The 18590-nt window shown below is 46.1% G+C and overlaps 1 protein-coding gene across 4 annotated transcripts in view; it reads left to right on the top strand.

Moving 5' to 3' along the window:
• ABHD2 (abhydrolase domain containing 2, acylglycerol lipase) overlaps positions 1-18590 on the top strand; it is a 114072-nt gene that overhangs the window by 86722 nt on the left and 8760 nt on the right. For all 4 annotated transcript variants that reach the window (XM_032263909.1, XM_032263911.1, XM_032263910.1 and 1 more), the window contains 3 exons: positions 7726-7909; positions 13472-13564; positions 16216-16326. In XM_032263909.1, the coding sequence (XP_032119800.1) occupies positions 7726-7909; positions 13472-13564; positions 16216-16326 (388 nt within the window). The remainder of the gene's footprint in view (positions 1-7725; positions 7910-13471; positions 13565-16215; positions 16327-18590) is intronic.

Here is an 18590-nt window from a genome sequence, read left to right as displayed (position 1 = left end):
ACATAGTGAGACCCCCATCTCTAAAAAATTAAAAATTAGCTGGGTTTGGTGGCATGCACCTGTAATCCCAGCCACTCCAGAGGCTAAAGTGGCAGGATGTCTTAAGCATGGGGAGATCGAGGCTGCAGTGAGCCGTGATCTCTCCTGCCTAGGGAGACAGAGCAAGACCCTGTCTCAAAAATAAGAATAAAAAAATAAAAATATTAAAAGGAATCAAATGGTTGGGGGTAGTAAGATGTTTAATAATTAAAACATAAATCTCGGCCGGGCGCGGTGGCTCAAGCCTGTAATCCCAGCACTTTGGGAGGCCGAGGCAGGTGGATCACGAGGTCAAGAGATCGAGACCATCCTGGTAAACATGGTGAAACCCCGTCTCTACTAAAAATACAAAAAAATTAGCTGGGCATGGTGGTGCGTGCCTGTAATCCCAGCTACTCAGGAGGCTGAGGCAGGAGAATTGCCTGAACCCAGGAGGCGGAGGTTGCGGTGAGCCGAGATCGTGCCATTGCACTCCAGCCTGGGTAACAAGAGCGAAACTCCGTCTCAAAAAAAAAAAAAAAAAAAAAAAACCATAAATCTCTGCAGTATTATTACTTAAGTAGATTTGTGATATAAGGCAAGGGGCTTGGGCTTTGGGGTTAGACGTGGTCTGGAGTCCAGTTTTGGACTTTGAGTAGACATGGTCCTACTCACTATGTGAAGGTGGACAAGTCATTTTATGTCTTTAAATCTGTATCCTTGTCTGTGTTTAAGTTCCTAGCAGAGAGGCTAAACATTGTCCATCTGTTCTTTCATCCATTCATTTAGGTAGCACTGATTGAGTGCCCATCAAGTATCTGGCCTCAGAGATACAATGGTGAACAAGACCCAGAATATCTCTGCTTCATGGAGTTTATAATCTAATAGAGGCTCATTCAATGTTAGAACAAAACATAGATATAATTAGCCAAGAGATGACAGAATTAGGCAGAAACCTTAGGAAGTGGTGGAGAAGTAAGTATTTTAATAATAATTTAAACTAAGTTTCTCAGTACTGTTTCTTATGCAGGCAGATAATGTCCCCAGCACAAACCATTGCTCCAATGTGAGTGATATGTTGGGTGTCTTTAGCATAATCAAAACTGGCCCATGGAAATTTAAACATCTTTTTTCCCCCTTATTTTTTTTGCTAGATTTTAAAACTGGCTAGATTCATATGTAAAAAGAAATGAATACACATGGGAAAAACAGTCTCAAAGGCTACATACAATGAGTGAAACCAAATCTCTTTCCTACCCTAGACCCTGTTTTCCTCCCCAAGAAATCAACGTCTGCTACAATTTTCCAGTGAATATTCAATCAGATATGTGTGTATGTAATCCCATAAAACCCAAGCAAACACAGGAGAGGGTGCCAGCCCCGATGTTTCGCCCCTTGTTTTTGTCCCTTAAGATGGCTCAGAGCCATTCCATGTCAGATTAGGTTAATTCTTTTTTTCTTTTTTGAGACAGTGTCTCACTCTGTCACCCAGGCTGCAGTGTAGTGGCATGATCTCAGCTCACTGCAACCTCCACTTCCCAGGCTCAAGTGATTCTCTTGCCTCGCCTCCTAAGTAGCTGGGACTACAGGCATCCGCCACCACTGCCTGGCTAATTTTGTATTTTTAGTAGAGATGGGGTTTCACCATGTTGGCCAGGCTGGTCTTGAACTCCTGACCTCAAATGATCCACCCACCTCAGCCTCCCAAAGTGTTGGGATTACAGGCGTGAGCCACCGCCCTGGCCATAATTACCCTTTTTCACAGCAGTGTAGTGCCTCATTTAACCAGTTCTCTACTGATGGAAATTTAGGTTGTTTTCAAACCTTTGCTGCTACAAACAGCAAAATGCTGCAATGAATATTCTTGCATGTGCATGTTTACATACGTATGCAATAAAAAGTCCCCAAAGGCAGAAGTCCCCAAACCAAAGGTTTGTACTTTTGAAAACATTAATAGATGTTACCACATTGCCTTCCAAGGCCTAACCAGTGTATTTTCCCTCATCAGTGAATGGACAGAGGGCCTGTTACTCATACTCCTTCCAGTCCTGGGTATCGGCAAACTTCATCGTTTCTAACATAGGCAGTGGAAAATGATTTCTAAGTGTCATTTTTAACTTGCATTTATTTAACTGTGAGTGACATGAAGTGTTTTTTTGAGCTGCACTTTTAAAAGACAAAAAAAGCCAGGCACGGTGGCTCACGCCTGTAATCCCAGCACTTTGGGAGGCCGAGGCGGGTGGATCACCAAGGTCGGGAGTTTTCAACCAGCCTGGCCAACATGTCTCTTCTAAAAAAAAAAAAATACAAAAATTACAGCTACTCAGGAGGCTGAGGCAGGAGAATCACTTGAGCCTGGGAGGTGGAGGTAGCAGTGAACTGAGACTCTGTCTCATGAAAAAAAAAAAAAAGAAACAGAAAATTAAAGATTTCATCTAGCTTTCCTGTCAACTAGGACAATGGTTCTCAAAGTGTGGTCTCTGGACCAACATCAGCATCACCTGAGAACTTGTTAGAAATGCAAATTCTCAGCCCAATCAGACCAATGGAATCAGAATCTGTCTGCAAGCTCATTTTAGCAAGCCCTCTGTTTAGGCACCACCCCCTTGAGTTTCTCATTCCATGGGTTCAGGGTGAGGCCCAGGAATGAGCATTTGAGTAAGTTCCCAGGCAATGCTGTGATGCTGCTTGTTCGGGACTACACTTTGAGAACCACTGAGCTAGAGCATCATTCTTGCAGTGATATTTAACCTGCGTGTAGCTTTTCCAGTTCGCTCTTTACAGGAAAGATTACCAGAAAGCAATTACATATGTTTAAAGGATTTAAAGTTTGTTTTTGTTAGGCATTAGTGGATCCACAGGAAGCACCTAGTTGTGTTGAACAGGGATGCACTTTACCTGTGGAAGCCTTGCTTTGAGGAAATATTTGGAAAGCTGCTACCAGGCTAAGCTTCCAAAAGGCTAAGCAGCACCCCCATCTGTGAAGGTTGCTTACTGCAAGTAGAAAGGAAAGGGAGCATGAAAAGGGGTGGCCCAGAGGCAGGTGAGAGGGTGACTCAAAGAATGCCGTCTTATATTGGTCTGAGCTGGAGAGATTCTTGTTCCTTAGAGCAGTGCTCCACAGTCCTGGTTGCACCTGAAGGCTTGTAAAAGAACACCCAAGCCCAGATCCCACCCCAGACATTCTGATTTAATTATGCTGGGGAGGGCCCAGGCATTAGTATGGTGGTTTGAGAAGATCCCCAGGTGTTTGGCTTGGAGGCTACTTCTTTAACTCTCTCGGTGATTCTGTAAGCCATTAAATAACCTATAATAAATATTTTTCCTGCTTAAAAAAAAAATTCCCAGATGATTCTAATGTACAATCAGGTTGAAGAACACGACTTTAGAGAAACCCTAAAATGTAGATAAGCTACATTCTTGTTTATTTTTTTAATTGTGATAAAATGTACATAACACAAAATTTACCATCCTAACCATTTTTTAAGGGTACAGTTCAGTAGTGTTAACTATATTCATCATTTTGCAGCCAATCTCCAGAAGTTTTCATTTTGCAAAACAAACTATACCCATTAAACAAAATCCTTATCCCCTCTCCCTAGCCTCTGGCAACCACCATTCTATGTTCCATCTGTAAATTGGACTAGTCCAGGATTGTCACATAAGTAGATCCTACAGTATTTGTCCTTTTGCAACTGATTTATTTCACTTAGTGTAATGTCCCCAAGGTTCTTCCATGCTGTGGCATGTGACGGATGGCCTTCCTTTTTAAAGCTGAGTAATACTGCATTGTATACACGTACCACATTGCGCTTATCCGTTCATCCATCAAGGCACACTTGGGCTGGCTCCACTTTTTGGCTGTGGTGAATAATACTGCTATAAACATGGGTATACTTACATATTTTTAACAGAAAAAATAATTAGAGTCAGTTATAGCCATTAACACTGAATGCTTATTATGCTGTGGACCCTGATCTAAGCTGTTTATCACTTTATGCAGATCTCTAAACGACTCTATGGAGTTTTTACTGTTATTACCTCCATTTTACAGATGATGAAACAGACCTAGGAGAGTTTGGTAACATACCCAGGGTAACAATATTTTGCACAGTTTCCTCACTATAAAAATTGCCTGGGCTGTTTGTTGGAAGTTTCCGTTCCCAGGCCTCATCCTGTTCCTGTGCACTGCAAGCCTCCAGGAGGGAGACTGAAAGCTATAGATTGTCCTTGTATACAGACAGGGGTTACTTGTCATCAAAGAGAAGCTGGGGACACTTGAAGCCACTAAGTGGTAGGCCCAAGCCGTCTGGCCACAGAGCCTTTTCCCTTAGCCATGAGGCCAGGCTGCTCCTTTAAGGCCCGATTCTCAGGGTCTGTAATGGCCCAAGGGAGGTGAACAAATGTCTCCAATGGGATTTCTAAACTTTTTTTTTTTTTTTTTTTTTTTTTGAGGCGGAGTTTCGCTCGTTACCCAGGCTGGAGTGCAATGGCGCGATCTCGGCTCACCGCAACCTCCGCCTCCTGGGTTCAGGCAATTCTCCTGTCTCAGCCTCCTGAGTAGCTAGGATTACAGGCATGCACCACCATGCCCAGCTAATTTTTTGTATTTTTAGTAGAGACGGGGTTTCACCATGTTGACCAGGATGGTCTCGATCTCTTGACCTCGTCATCCACCCGCCTCGGCCTCCCAAAGTGCTGGGATTACAGGCTTGAGCCACCGCGCCCGGCTTAAACTTTTTATTTGTTGCATGGTGTAGAAGCTGATATCAGCTAATTGCTCATTGTGATCTCAGCTATTTGTCTGTACATCCCCTTTTTTACATCACAGCTTCATTTTGAAATCCAGCATTCCCTGGAGGCATAATATTCCTTCCACCGCTACCTTCTTAAAAAGAGAAACTTGGCCCGGCACTGTGGCTCACGCCTGTAATCCCAGCACTTTGGGAGGCCAAGGCGGGCAGATCACCTGAAGTCAGGAGTTCAAGACCAGCCTGGCCAACAAGGTGAAACCCTGTCTCTACTAAAAATATAAAAATTAGCCAGGCATGGTGATATACACCTGTGATCCCAGCTACTCAGGAGGCTGAAGCAGGAGGATCACTTCAACCTGGGAGGTAGAGGTTGTGGTGAGCCGAGATTGCGCCACTGCCCTCCAGCCTGGGTGACAGAGCAAGACTCTGTCTCAAAAAAAAAAGTAAAAAGAGAAACTTGAATGAATCTGACTTCAGTGGGGACAACAGTCTGGCATTTCACATTCCAAAATGAAGAGTTGAAGGGCCCTCCTGACCAGCTTTTTGTTCTTCCCTGTCTTCAGGACCCATTCAGGGGCTTTGTCATCAGAATCCACTCACTTCAGCAACTCTTTATTGAAGACTGCAAACTGCCCCAGCGTCTGCTGGGTGCAAGAGGGAGAAAAATAGGCAACTGGATCCTCTACTATGTCACTGGAGAGGGAGACAGCTGCTTCTCAGAGTTGGTGCCTGGGTCCTGCTGTTTAGGAGGAAGCAGCTCTTGGCCCAGTTTTTTTCCTTCGTTTTAAACGTCTTTTGCTTAAGCCCTTTCTAAGCCTTGGGAGCCCCCAGCACTTCCAGATTGTGCTTACTAATCAAAAGCACAGGGGTTGTTGTCTGGGAAGAGACATGAGGAGACCGCCAGGGGTGTCAGAAATATTTTGCATCTTCATCTGGGCAGTACTTCCATGGGTATAGATGTGTAAAACTTCATTGATTGTGCATTTTCCTATAGGCATGTTATACCCCATTTAAAATAAAAGTAAAAAGAATAGGGCAGCTTCGAGTGTATGGATGCATAATATCGCAAGACATATTGTAAAGGGAAAAAATGAGTTACCACTGGTATTTTTTTAAAAAGAATATAGGAGACTTACCTTTCACACCATCTTCTACAGCATTTGAATTTTCTTTTTTTTTTTTTTTTTTTTTTTTTGAGACGGAGTTTCGCTCTTGTTACCCAGGCTGGAGTGCAATGGCGCGATCTCGGCTCACTGCAACCTCCGCCTCCTGGGTTCAGGCAATTCTCCTGCCTCAGCCTCCTGAGTAGCTGGGATTACAGGCACGTGCCACCATGCCCAGCTAATTTTTTGTCATTTTAGTAGAGACGGGGTTTCACCATGTTGACCAGGATGGTCTCGATCTCTTGACCTCGTGATCCACCCGCCTCGGCCTTCCAAAGTGCTGGGATTACAGGCTTGAGCCACCGCGCCTGGCCTGAATTTTCTATCATGGGCATGAATTAATTCACTGTAGATTCCTGGGCTTGGCCCCCATCTTACAGAATCAGCTTCTCTGGGGTTGAAGCCCAGGAATGCTCATTTCTAACGCCCTTTCCAGGTGATGCTATGCAGCTTAAGAACTGCATGGGGTTGTGCCGGCCTGGTTTGGGCTACATCCTACTACAAAAGGAAGACGGGTCTAAGGGGAGTTTACCCCAGGTTCAAATGATAGTGTCCCCCATGCCTTGATGATTAGGGAAGGAACTGTTCAACTCTATTAGGGATGCCAAAGTCGGCAACTCCTGTTTCCATTGTAAATCCGTACTCTTCTCATACCAGTCTATTGTGTGTGTGTTTTGTGTTGACGTCCCTAACATTCCCTGTGAGATCTTAAGTTGGCTCCCTACAGAGTTTGGGGTTGGGCCTTAGAAGGATGTGATGAATCCCTTCACTTACATACGCCATTCACCGCCTCCTCTTAGCAAAGTTGCTGAGACATAACATGGCTTCCGTAACTTCCCAAGCGTACACCAGCTGAGATCGTCCCTCCTGGGCAAACAAGGCCTAAACACCCTCTCTGTTCAGAGTTCTTCTCTGTGTATTTTTGAATGAGCCTGCCTCCCTTGGCACCCTGTACCTACGTCACCAAGAACGTTTTACCCTAATCCTCAGAGCATCCTGGCAGTCCCTCTAGACTGAAGTTCCTCTTTCCTCTCCTTTCCAACACTGACAAGAAGATCCTGTAAATAACATCCACTTGCTACTTTTCTTAACAACATGAATCATCATACACATGGGTATAGCATCCCAATTTATAGCCTAGGAAGCCAATCTCAAAGGATTTTGCTCTTGCATTTATTTATTTATTTATTTACTTTTTTTTTTTGAGCCTGAGTCTCACTCTGTCACCCAGGCTGGAGTACAGGGATGTGATCATAGCTCATTGTAACCTCTGTCTCCCCGGCTCAGGGGATCCTCTTGCCTCAGCCTCCTGAGTAGCAGGGACAACAGGGACATACCACTGTCACCAGCTAATTTTTTTATTTTGTAGAGACGAGGTCTCGCCATTTTGCCCAGGCTGGTCTTGCTTTTATTTAAATCTGTGTGTGCACATATGTGCTCCTGCATACCCTGAAATCTGCTTTGATATCCATAAGTATTTAGACAGGGTTCTTGTGACCTACCTTTTAAGAAGTGTTGTACATTCGATACATAGTACCTCTGCTCTTGGGCACTGCTGAGGCCATTTCCTCTTATCCCAAGGCGCATCTGGGAACCACTCTCTGGAGAGCCAGAGAGCAGTGTCTGAGTGTCTCTCTCTCTCCCCTCCTACACACACACATGGATATATACACATATATATTTTTCTCTCTCTTAGCGTACTGGCACCCATTTAGTAGCCTTCCAGCTTGAATTTTCTCCAGATACGCTGCACCTGAAATGATTGAGCAACCTCACCCTTTTGCCCATAGGCTGCACTTGGGAATTTGGAGCCATGGTGAACTACATCAAGAAGACATATCCCCTGACCCAGCTGGTCGTCGTGGGCTTCAGCCTGGGTGGTAACATCGTGTGCAAATACTTGGGGGAGACTCAGGCAAACCAAGAGAAGGTCCTGTGCTGCGTCAGTGTGTGCCAGGGGTACAGTGCACTGAGGTGAGTCGTCTCTGCCTTCCATCAGGGCCTGCACAGCACACCGGTCCGTGAAGACCGGGGAACACTGTGGCCAACTGAGTGGAAGTTTCTGAGTCTTGGACTCACCTTGTTTTGTTTGCATATCATGCATTGGAGTTGCCCCATCAGACCCCGTAAGCCCAGGATGTGCAGCTGCATTTTGGGATCAGATCTGTAATTGGAGAAGTCAAACCCCCCTTTGATAGTTGCTGTTTCCCTAGGGAATCTCTGTGAGGTGACTTAATTTGTTCAGGCTTCAGGAGTTTTATAGAACCGTGGGTTAATGAAAGAGCACAGGAGACTGGCAAGCTGGTATCTGAAAGCTGGGCTTGATGATCCCAGATTTTTCCTTCCTGAGGAAGAGCTGAGTCTCGGATGGCACCTGGAAGGGATCTGTAGAAATCATTTATTGCTTGTCTCTCTCAGGCATCCCAAACATCATCACAAAGGAGCTGATCTACCGGGTCAAGCTTTCTCCCACCCCTTAGTCTCCTGCCGTAGATACCCCACAGGATGAGTCCTAGGAGGGTGTGGTCATCTGCTCTGATTCCCCTCAAGGTCACTGCTGTCCCAGGTCTCTCGCGAGTCACCACATTCACACCATAGACACACACCTCTCCAGGCTCTTCAAATACATTCATTTTTTTTTTCTGTACTCTTCATGGTGTCTTTTGTATTACAAATGAGTATAACCAGTTATTTAAAATCTTCTGAAAAAATTCTAAAATTAAATTTTAAACACAAGAAAGTTTGAAAACACCTCCCTATTATTCCAGTCTAATGCCAAACAGTTATTATCGTTATTCAAAGAATCTGTCCTTTTTGCCTCACCTGTACATCTCATGCTTCAGTTTAAACATACCTTGTTGTTTTCTGATGGATAGAGGCTATATTATTTCTAAAAGTACATATTACTGGATCTTAGAGCCAGCATACCCAAAAGGTACAATGTGGGCCCAGGATTCAGCCTCTCCTTATGAGGCTTAAAGCTGGCCAAAAAAGATGATCTAAATGTACCCACAACAGACAAACATCTCTGATGAAACCCTTCCTGAGTCCCAGAGCCAAGGTCTGGGTTCCGGTTTTCCTTGCCAGCTATACGGGCATGATGATAATAAGGGGTACCTACCTCATAGCACCACTGAGAGTCCTGAGTTAATGCATATGAAGTGCTTAGAACGGTGCCCAGCACACAGAACGTAAGCCACTCTTCATTTTCATTATTGTCATCATCATCATCATTTGCTGTAAAATGAAGGAGGTGGGTTAGATCTGCAGATCACAAAGACCAGTCCCGTGAACTAGTGACTGCCTCACTTCAGAAGGAATCACTGGAGGATCATGTTGGAAAGAAATTCTGTTTCTTGGGCCACCCTTGGAAATTTTGATTCATGAAGTTGGAGGACTGGAACCCCAGAAATCTGCATTTTGGACACATTTCATAGGTGACTTTTGATGTCTAGCCACATTTAAACAGTCCCTGGGGTTAGTGACCTCAGTGGCCCCTCCAGCTCTCGTGTTCCAGGACCAGCATAGTCCCCCATCTTCCTACCAGGAATCTTTTCCTTCATTCCTCTGGACACTGGGGAGTCAGCTGAGAGGACACGTGCCTTTATCTTGGTGTGACTAGAAATATCCAACTCCCAGCTCATAGCCATGTGTAACCAGAATTAACCAAAGTCCTATCGGGCCCAGTTACTTGGATAAGAAAGACATGAGCAAGGGGCCTACCCCAGGATCCAAGGGAGCTTGGACGTTTGTTTTCTTTTTTCAACGCACAAAATCTGAAATGACAATCGCTTCATCTCATTTCGCTACAGTAGCGCCATCTGCTGTCAGCAAGAGCACATGATTGACATCACAAACTAAAGTGAACTAAGGTAAAGAAGGCTCAAGAAGCTAGGAAACTAAAATCTGTGAGGTGCTTTACATTTTGCAGACATAGCCTACACAGCCCCTTCCCTGAGACCTCAGAGGGCTTCATACACATAACTAACTATTGGCTCACCAACCTCACGCAATGAGGAGCAAGTTTCAACTTTATTCTCTGGAGCACAGAGAACTAACGTCCAGGCTGATCATGCGGCCCTGCCTATGGGAACTGGCAGCAGGTCAGAGAGACACCGCTGGCCTGTGTGTGCCAGTGCAAGGCTCAGGTGCCCTCAGCATTTAAACCAGGCCTATGGAACAGATGGAACACAGTCCCTTACTTTAAACCAGTATAACTTTTTTTTTCCTGCCAAGGCTTGAGGGCGGTGAGCCTTCCGGCACTGGGATGGTGGCGGCTGCGAGGTGGAACTGGGAGGCCTGTCTGCCTCTGCAGGGGCCGCACGAGAGTTCATGCGTCTGGTAAATCTCTCCTAGCTGAGCCTGGAGTCCTGCTTCCTCAGTAAGCCCCTCCCTCTGGCTTCTCCTCCTGTAGTTCACCTCCCATCCCGCCAGAGCCCACCGAAGGTGCAAAGAGAAGCCAGCTACCTGCTTGCTGTAGTTAGCAAAGTCTAGCTGCTGCTAAACTAGCTCACCTTTTACCATGTGCTGAACCACTGAAAGAGGAACACAAATGCCCTGAAATCACCAGGCATCCAGCAGGCTTTAACCCGTTCCCTCAGCAGAAACAGCTGCCAACCCACCCCGGGACTCTGGTTAGACATCCTCCTAGGTCAGGGGACACAGCCCTGAACAAGGCAGACTAAATTCCCTCCCTCATGGAGCTTAAAGAAAATGGGGAGGGAAGCATTTTTGGTCTGGTTTCAGGTAAAATAAATTCTTCTTTCCCAAGAAAGCCCTTAACAATCCTACGTTGCAGAATTGACCAATAATAAAACTAAAAAGCATTTTATTGCAGTTGGGTATAAAAGATAGTCTCTGTATCTGAGGATGTCACAGCACTTAAGGTAATAGAGTGATAGCTACAAAGCCACAAACCAACAAATGCATGTTACTAACATATTACACATTAGGCATATGGGTGCCGAGGAGGTCCTCAGTCAAGTAGAGGGGTCAGTGAGGAGGGATTTCTGAAGGAGGTGAGGGTGAGGAGGACAGTAGCACAGGGCCCAGACCAGGGGCAGAAGCCCCTTACAGCAAGGGTCCCAAACCACTGTTAGGAACTGGGCTACGCAGCAGTAGGTGAGTGGTGGGCAGGTCTCAGTAGGGAAGTAGTGGGTGAAGCTTCATCTGCATTTACTGCTTCTCACCATTGCTCACATGATGGCCTGAGCTCCGTCTCCTGTCAGATCAACTGTGGCATTGGATTCTCATAGGAGGGTGAACCTTACTGTGAATCATGCATATGAAGGATTGAGGATGCACCCACCTTATGGGAATCTAATGCCTGATGATCTGTCATTGTCTCCCATCACCCCCAGATGGGACTGTCTAGTTGCAGGAAAATAAGTTCAAGGATCCCACTGATTCTACATTATAGTGAGTTGTATAATTATTTCATTATGTATTATAATATAATAATAATAGGGGAAAAGTACATTATAAATATAATACGCTTGCATCATCCTGAAGCCATCTTCCACAAAGCCAGTCCCAAGGACCACTGCCTTATAGGACACTAGAGGAATTATCAGAGGAGCATTTCAAACCTCCTCAAAGGCTCTTATGCTCCTGGCTAAGTGAATATGTAGAGGAATTTTCAGAGAAGTGTTTAGAATTTCCTGAAAGGCACTTATCCTCCTGGCTAAGTGAATGTGTTGGGCCACTAAGACTTGGCCACCTGAATATCCTAGAGTTCTTTAAACAAGGCCTTCTTGCCTGAGGCAGAGGCAGGTACCACTTTTCCTGCCAAATATGGGGGGTATTATCTCTTTTGCTTTTGATGGGCAAATTCCAGGCTAGAAATGAGTTTATGACAAAAGCAAATGTTATCATTCGTAAAGTTCCCCCAGAGACTGGGAATTTCCTAAAGTTTGTTTTTATAGTTGAAAGCTGTAAAATATAGTCACTTTGTGCCATCAGTAACTTTGAATCACAATCAAACGAAGAGGGGGAAACCGCAGCGTTTAAGTGAGACTCTGTGAACAGAACTTCAACCTGGGAAACAGCTCAACTTCCACCACTGGCTTGTGATGTCGACCTGACCCCACGGTTGCCCTTAGTGCCGCAGGGCTTTTTGTTTATTTTGTTGTTAATTTTTTATCAGAATAATGAGGCGCCATATGCATACTCTTTCATACTCTTTGACTCTAGCTGATTCCTGTGAAAGGACATCCTGTAAAAGGGGAAAGATTCTGTTAAGGAAGAAAGGGGCTTGGTAGGTGGCCATCCCTTCCGTAGTCTGAAGTCCATCTTTCTGCCCCATTCTTCTACCCCAATGGAACTAACAAAGCCTAGCCTGGCGGGTACCAAAAACTCTTGGCCCACCTCTTGTGTGGTACAAACATGGTTTTCTTGTGCTCACACTCTTAAGCTGAACTGGCTGGAGGTGATGACTTCTCTACAGATTGGCTCTGTCCCTGAAGGGCAACCAACTGCCAGCCCAGAACCTTCTGGCTAGGTCTTTTGGGTCCACAGGCTCCACCATCCCTCTTCCCAGAGGCCTGACTGTTCAAGGGGGGAGCCCTGTCCTGGGCTTGGCCAGCCTGCCTAGGACCCTGCCCCCTTCCTCTCTCTGGGGGCTGGTCTGGTCCTGGTTTTGCCCCACTGGAGGATTACTCTCTTACAGTGCCAAGTTAGAAATAATCCACATGTCCAGCACAGGAGACAGTTAAATAATAAAACGTGTTTGTTCACTTGCCGTGTGGGCATGGAAATCTGGCTGGGGAAGCACATGGACAGGGCTGGTGGTGCTGCCTCCTCCCTCTCCATGGACTGCTGCAGAACCTGGACTCTGGAAAACAGGGATAACATTACCTGCCAAGTGCCACCACTCAAGGGTTAGAAGGTGGCCTTCACAGCCACCTGGCATGTGCCAATCACACACTAGCCCAGTGGGCAGGCATGCTTCTGGACCAGCCCGCCAGCCATGCCTGGAACTTCTGGCACTCCTGCTTTCCTTGCCTCTTTGATGGCATAAGCCTAATTAAAAGATAGTTTTACTTGGAGGAGATTCCAGTTAATGATTTTCCTTTACCTCTTGATCAGCAAGACAGAAGTTTTTTTAGGTTTCCCCTCCACACCCACTCTCCCCTTCCACGTGCCTATTATTAAACCAGAAACTTGGCCTGCCAGGTAGGAAGCTAGATACAGAAAGCGTTCACCTGACGATTGAAGCAGACTTGATCCTGGCAGGCTCAGTGACTAAGAGAAGGCCCGGGTGCTAGAAGAGAGTGTCAGGAAGACCCTAACAAAGCCTCTGGTGCTAGAGAGGGCCTTTCCCGGGATCCCCTTCTGCTGCGCTGTCTTGGTGTCGCCATAGATTTCTCCACAGATGTTTGAGCTCTGCACATTAGAGCCTCTGTTTTAATGCAGAGGCCACAGCCTGAGAGCTGGCCCTTTCCACACAAGCGCCTTGCCCCATAGCTAGAGCCCCCTCCCAGCTGCTCACCCACACCCCCACACCGCAGTTGTCCTTACTCACTGTGGTTCTTCCAGGGCCCAGGAAACCTTCATGCAGTGGGATCAGTGCCGGCGGTTCTACAACTTCCTCATGGCCGACAACATGAAGAAGATCATCCTCTCGCACAGGTAGGTCACCTTCTGTTCTCTCTCAGGAGACAGTTCCTTCCTAAGCTCATCTGGGAGCCATGGAAAGCCAGGACTCCTGTTCCTTCAGGGAAAAAAAAAATGCAGGGGTAGTACACACTCTCTGCTCCCCGCGTTTGTGACTTGATTAGAAACAAACTTGTCTTGGCCAGGCGTGGCGGCTCACGCCTGTAACTCCAGAACTTTGGGAGGATGAGGCAGGCAGATCACGTGAGGCCAGGAGTTCGAGATCAGCCTGGCCAACATGGTGAAACCCTGTCTCTACCAAAAATTAGCCAGACGCGGTGGCACCTGTAATCCCAGCTACTCAGGAGGCTAAAGCAGGAGAATTGCTTGAATCCAGGTGGTGGAGGTTGCAGTGAGCCAAGATTGCACCACTGCACTCCAGCCTGAGTGACAGAGCAAGATCCTATCTGACAAAAAAGGAAAAGAAATTTGTCCCAAGCAACTGAATTTGCCAAATTGCCTTATGCTTGTGTAATTCCCAGTAAATCTAAGACAAGGAACCACTTCTACACCCTTTTTTCCTAAATTAGAGTGATCCCAAGGTGGCTGTCATTGTTGAGGAGACCTTCCCTGTAGGATGCTTCTGTGCCTGGGTGATCAGGACTCATTCTTGGCCGGCCCCTGGGCCTCTGACCAAGCAGCAGGGGGACAGGAGGCTCGAAGTGTGGTATGGGCGCCTCCCTGCTTGGAGATTTAGTCTCTTTGTAGGCTTCATGCTAGTCCTGTCTCTCCAGCCCAGAATCCTGCAGTGGGTTAACCTGTCAAGTGCTGAGAGCACTGCTGGTGTGCATGGCACCAGATAAATATTAGTAATGACTTTCATTATGATGATTATTATAGCTGACATTTCTGCCTCCTTCCCCTACGTCTCTCATCCCCTGTAGCTGGACTAGGCTACTGAGAGGCTCCTGTGCCCCCTGGCCTCTCCCATACCACTTACTCCCCTTGCTGAGAATGCTTTCCCATTTCTCTGCTGGTGGGAACCCAGCCCATCCTTTAAAGTCCATCTCAATTCTTCTGTTTCTGTGAAGGCAACTCATCCATGCCCAAGTTACTTTTCTGTTGCTTCCCCTCTGTAAATCCTATGTCTAGAACCAAACTGGAGAGCATTGAAGGGCTTAAGAATGTTTTGGTTGCTCCCAGTGCCTGAGACATATGCGCACTCAAAAAAATCTGGGGGATTTTTGTACCACTCTAGGAAAAGCAATCCAACTAAATCATCAGTTGCTTATTCTCTTTATTCCAGTGGTTAAAGCAGGCCTCACACCCCAGATTGGGCTTCCTGTGGGTGGGCATTCGCATGGCGCCTAAGCAAGGCGGGGCTTGAAGGCCCCATCAGGCTGCCACGTTGCCAGACATGACCTTGTGCCCTCGTGTCAGGAAGGAGAGCAGAGGGAGACTTATGTCCCCTGTGCTGGCTGGAAAATCAGCTGCTCCTACTCGGCTCGTGTTTAAGTTTAAGCCGTGCGTTGGGCACAGAGGTGCGTGGGGCTCAGCTAAGGTTTGGATGGGCCTGGAGACTGCAGAGGTTTTGTAGCCTGAAGCGGAAAGGAGTGGGTCCAGGCCTTTGACACCAAGTCCAAGTCCTCTGTCTGCCTTTTTATACCTCTAGAGTTGAAAGTGACCCCTCACAGGGCACATATGTTTTGCTAAAGGACCCAGTCTTGATAGTAGTTAGTATAGAAGGTTCAAATTATGAGAGTCTTTTGAGTCTACTCTAAGTATTTACATTTTTCAAATTTGCTACAGAAAGCCAAACATTTAGAAATTTTAGGGTAACTTTGAATTTTTGAATTCTATCCACTAGGTATATAATCTTCCCAATATTCTTCTAAAAAAAAATGCTATGGAAATGTGTTCTTTTTTAGGATAGGTTGTGAGTGGAAGCAGAATATCGAGTTACCATAATAAATCTTTCCCACCGCAGGGTCATCCTCGGCAAACTCAGTCCGCTTCCAGGTGTGTGAATGAGAGCCCTTGGCTGGGAAGGGAGGTCAGAAGTGCACTTTCTGACCCCTACCTCTAATGTCATCCTCTCAAGATGGATTTTTTCATAATAGAAATGCTGGTTCCACTTGGGGGTTGGGGGGAAAAAAAGAAATGATTGCTCTCCTGAATAGATCTTAGCTTTTATCTAAGACACTGGAAAGTGGTTGATTTGCCAAAAGCTAAATGGTTTAACCCTTGTCTTCCTTGGTTTTTGTTTGTTTTCCTCTCCTTCCTGCACACTGAGTCTTCCTTGTTAAGCAACACAAACAGCTCATTAAGGGGAAGGGTCTCTGCCAAGGGGACATAGTCGACATAGTGGAAGGACGAGGCCCCTATGCCTTGGCCCACAGCCCACCACTCACCACAGGGCCCATCTTGAGCCCTCCACCCCTGAGCTGAAGGCTTTTAATATTCATCTAGGCTCAAACCCAATCTTTAGTTTGTCTGGGTACCCCTGAAAAGGGAAATAAGGTTTTGACATTCATCTTTCTGCACTTAACTCAAAAGTCAACGGCACCAGCTCATCTTCTGGGATGTTCCAAAGGCTAAAGTTCCATTTGTAACTGACCACCTTGCTCTGCCTCCTGGCTGTTCATCCTCCACATCTTAGTCTCTGTTTGCTTTTGTGTTTGCTCTAGGCAAGCTCTTTTTGGAGACCATGTTAAGAAGCCCCAGAGCCTGGAGGACACGGACTTGAGCCGGCTCTACACAGCAACATCCCTGATGCAGATTGACGACAATGTGATGAGGTGTGTCACCGCAGACAGGAAAGGGACGGGCTGGGGCCGGGTGCCAGGCGGGAGGCTACAGGCCAGCTCTTCCCAGTACTGGTGCTTTGCTCTGCCCACTTTAGTGTTAAGGGTGTTGTTGTTGTTTTTTCTTTCAGTAAGTGTCTAGTGTTTAAAAACACAAGATTGTACAGAAAAATTTAAATTTCTGGTTTCTCCTGGAAAATAAGAAAAGGGTCCTACTGTTCATTCTGTATTTCTGCATAGCATAGTTAGCTTGATTCAGGAAGCTGGGGTGTGCAGGCCGAGCTTGGGCCATCTTCACCCCACCTGTCTTGCCTCAACACAGGGGCAAGCATCAGGTGCCACATCAGTCTGCATTCTGCGGTGGAGCAAAAGGCAAAGGAAATATTTCTTTTACCTCTCTATGTCTCTAACAAGAGTAGAAAAACTGGCTAGGGGCAGTGTCTCACGCCTGTAATCCTAACACTTTGGGAGGCCACAGCAGGAAGATCACTTGAGCCCAGGAGGTCGAGGCTGCAGTGAGCAATGTTCATGCCATTGCACTCCAGCCAGGGTGACAGAGCAAGACGTTTCTCAAAATTAACAACAACAACAACAAAAAGCATAGAAAAACAGAAGATAGACCAAGAAGGCTATGTGTTTCAAGCAAAATGGACATAACCTCTCTGTTTGGGGCCTGAAGACTCCCCTCTGAGTGAAAGATGCAAATACTGCCCACTTCATTCATCTGCTCTTCACCTGCCTGGGTCCTCCAGGCACCTGAGGTTGCAGCCTTGACAGTGTCCCCTCTTTCCAGGCACCAGTAGTTTCTGATTGAGATTAGCCTTCACTGAAAAAGGTAAAATTGACCTCTGACATCATTCTCTTTACCCGATCCTTTTCGTTTAACAATCATTTGAGGCCGGGAACAGTGGCTCACGCCTGCAATCCCAGCACTTTGGGAGGTCAAGGCTGGAGGATCACATGAGATGAGGAGTTTGAGACCAGCCTGGGCAACATAGCAAGCCCCTGTCTCTACAAAAAAAAATTGAAAAATAAAAATAGCCAAACATAGTGGCACACACCTGTAGTCCCAGCTATTTGGGAGGCCGAGACAGGAGGATCACTTGAACTCATAAGTTTGAGGTTACAGTGAGCTATGATCACAGCCTGGGCAACAGAGCAAGGCCCTGTCCCTTAAAAATAAAAAGTAAATTATTTGATATCTTTAGATGTGGTTTAAAGCAAGCAATTATTCTTCATCTAATAGACAGGCAGATATTGACCTGAGGGTATAGGATCTCTCCTTTTCTTCCTTGTGAGAATTTAGTGGCCTTCTCACACCAAGTAACCTTGAAATATGCCTGCTAAGTGTTTCTCAAAGGAAATGAAAACTAGGAAATTGCTAGTATGTTCAGAAGGTGAAAAATGAATCTTACCCTCACTTCAGATGAGGTATGTGACTTTATTGTGGTGTCTGGTAAGAAAAAAACAAATTAAATTTCCCATTTATCTCCTAAATTGTTTAAGCCCAAAGAGAATGTTTCTCAACACTCTCTGAAGTCCTTCTTCTTTAATAGCGATTGATAGGAGCAGTTTTATGATCATGACCAGTCTTGTGGCTTCCTCATAGATCCATCCCAGTAATACTGGAGGGATGGATTGCTTTCCCTCCCTACTGATTCCACAAAGGAACTGATTTCACAAGGACAGGCCTCTTAGAGATGATCTCTACACTTGGCCTCCTCCCTGTTAAGAGGGCCCTAATAGTCCAGCCTGCGTTTTCCAGGTCATTCCCAGGCTGAGATGTCGATAAGAGGCTGGTAATAGAAGAGATCCACAGCTTCAGGGGAGGCAAGATAGCTTAAAGACCCATCCCAACAGAAAGACCCACCACTCAGAAGCCAGAGGCCCTAAACTGTGTCAGAAAGAAAGGTTTTGAAATCCTCTGGCCTAGGCCTCCTGGTGTCGGAGCTCCAGGTTGAACCTTGCTGGGCCTCTGGGAGCACAGAGCAGAGCAGAGCTACAGCTCCTCCTCCATGCTGAGCACCAGAGGTTTTGTTACATGCCAGTTTAGCTCTGACTATTGCTCCATAGTCAGAGATACAGAGAGTAGTCAGAGGTAAATGGACAGAATTGGTAACTTTGAACAACGGTCTCGTTTCTGTTATCTAATACATATTCTATTCCAATTCACAGTGGTCCTGTTACTCCACCAAGAACTCTGTTGAAAGTCCTAGTAAATGCCCTTGAATTTCAGTTTCTCCATATCTATAGTGACA

Source organism: Sapajus apella, unplaced genomic scaffold (assembly GCF_009761245.1).
Source record: "Sapajus apella isolate SASKATOON/1434 unplaced genomic scaffold, GSC_monkey_1.0 scaffold139, whole genome shotgun sequence".
Lineage (NCBI taxonomy): Eukaryota > Metazoa > Chordata > Mammalia > Primates > Cebidae > Sapajus > Sapajus apella.
This window is presented reverse-complemented; position numbering and strand designations above follow the sequence as displayed.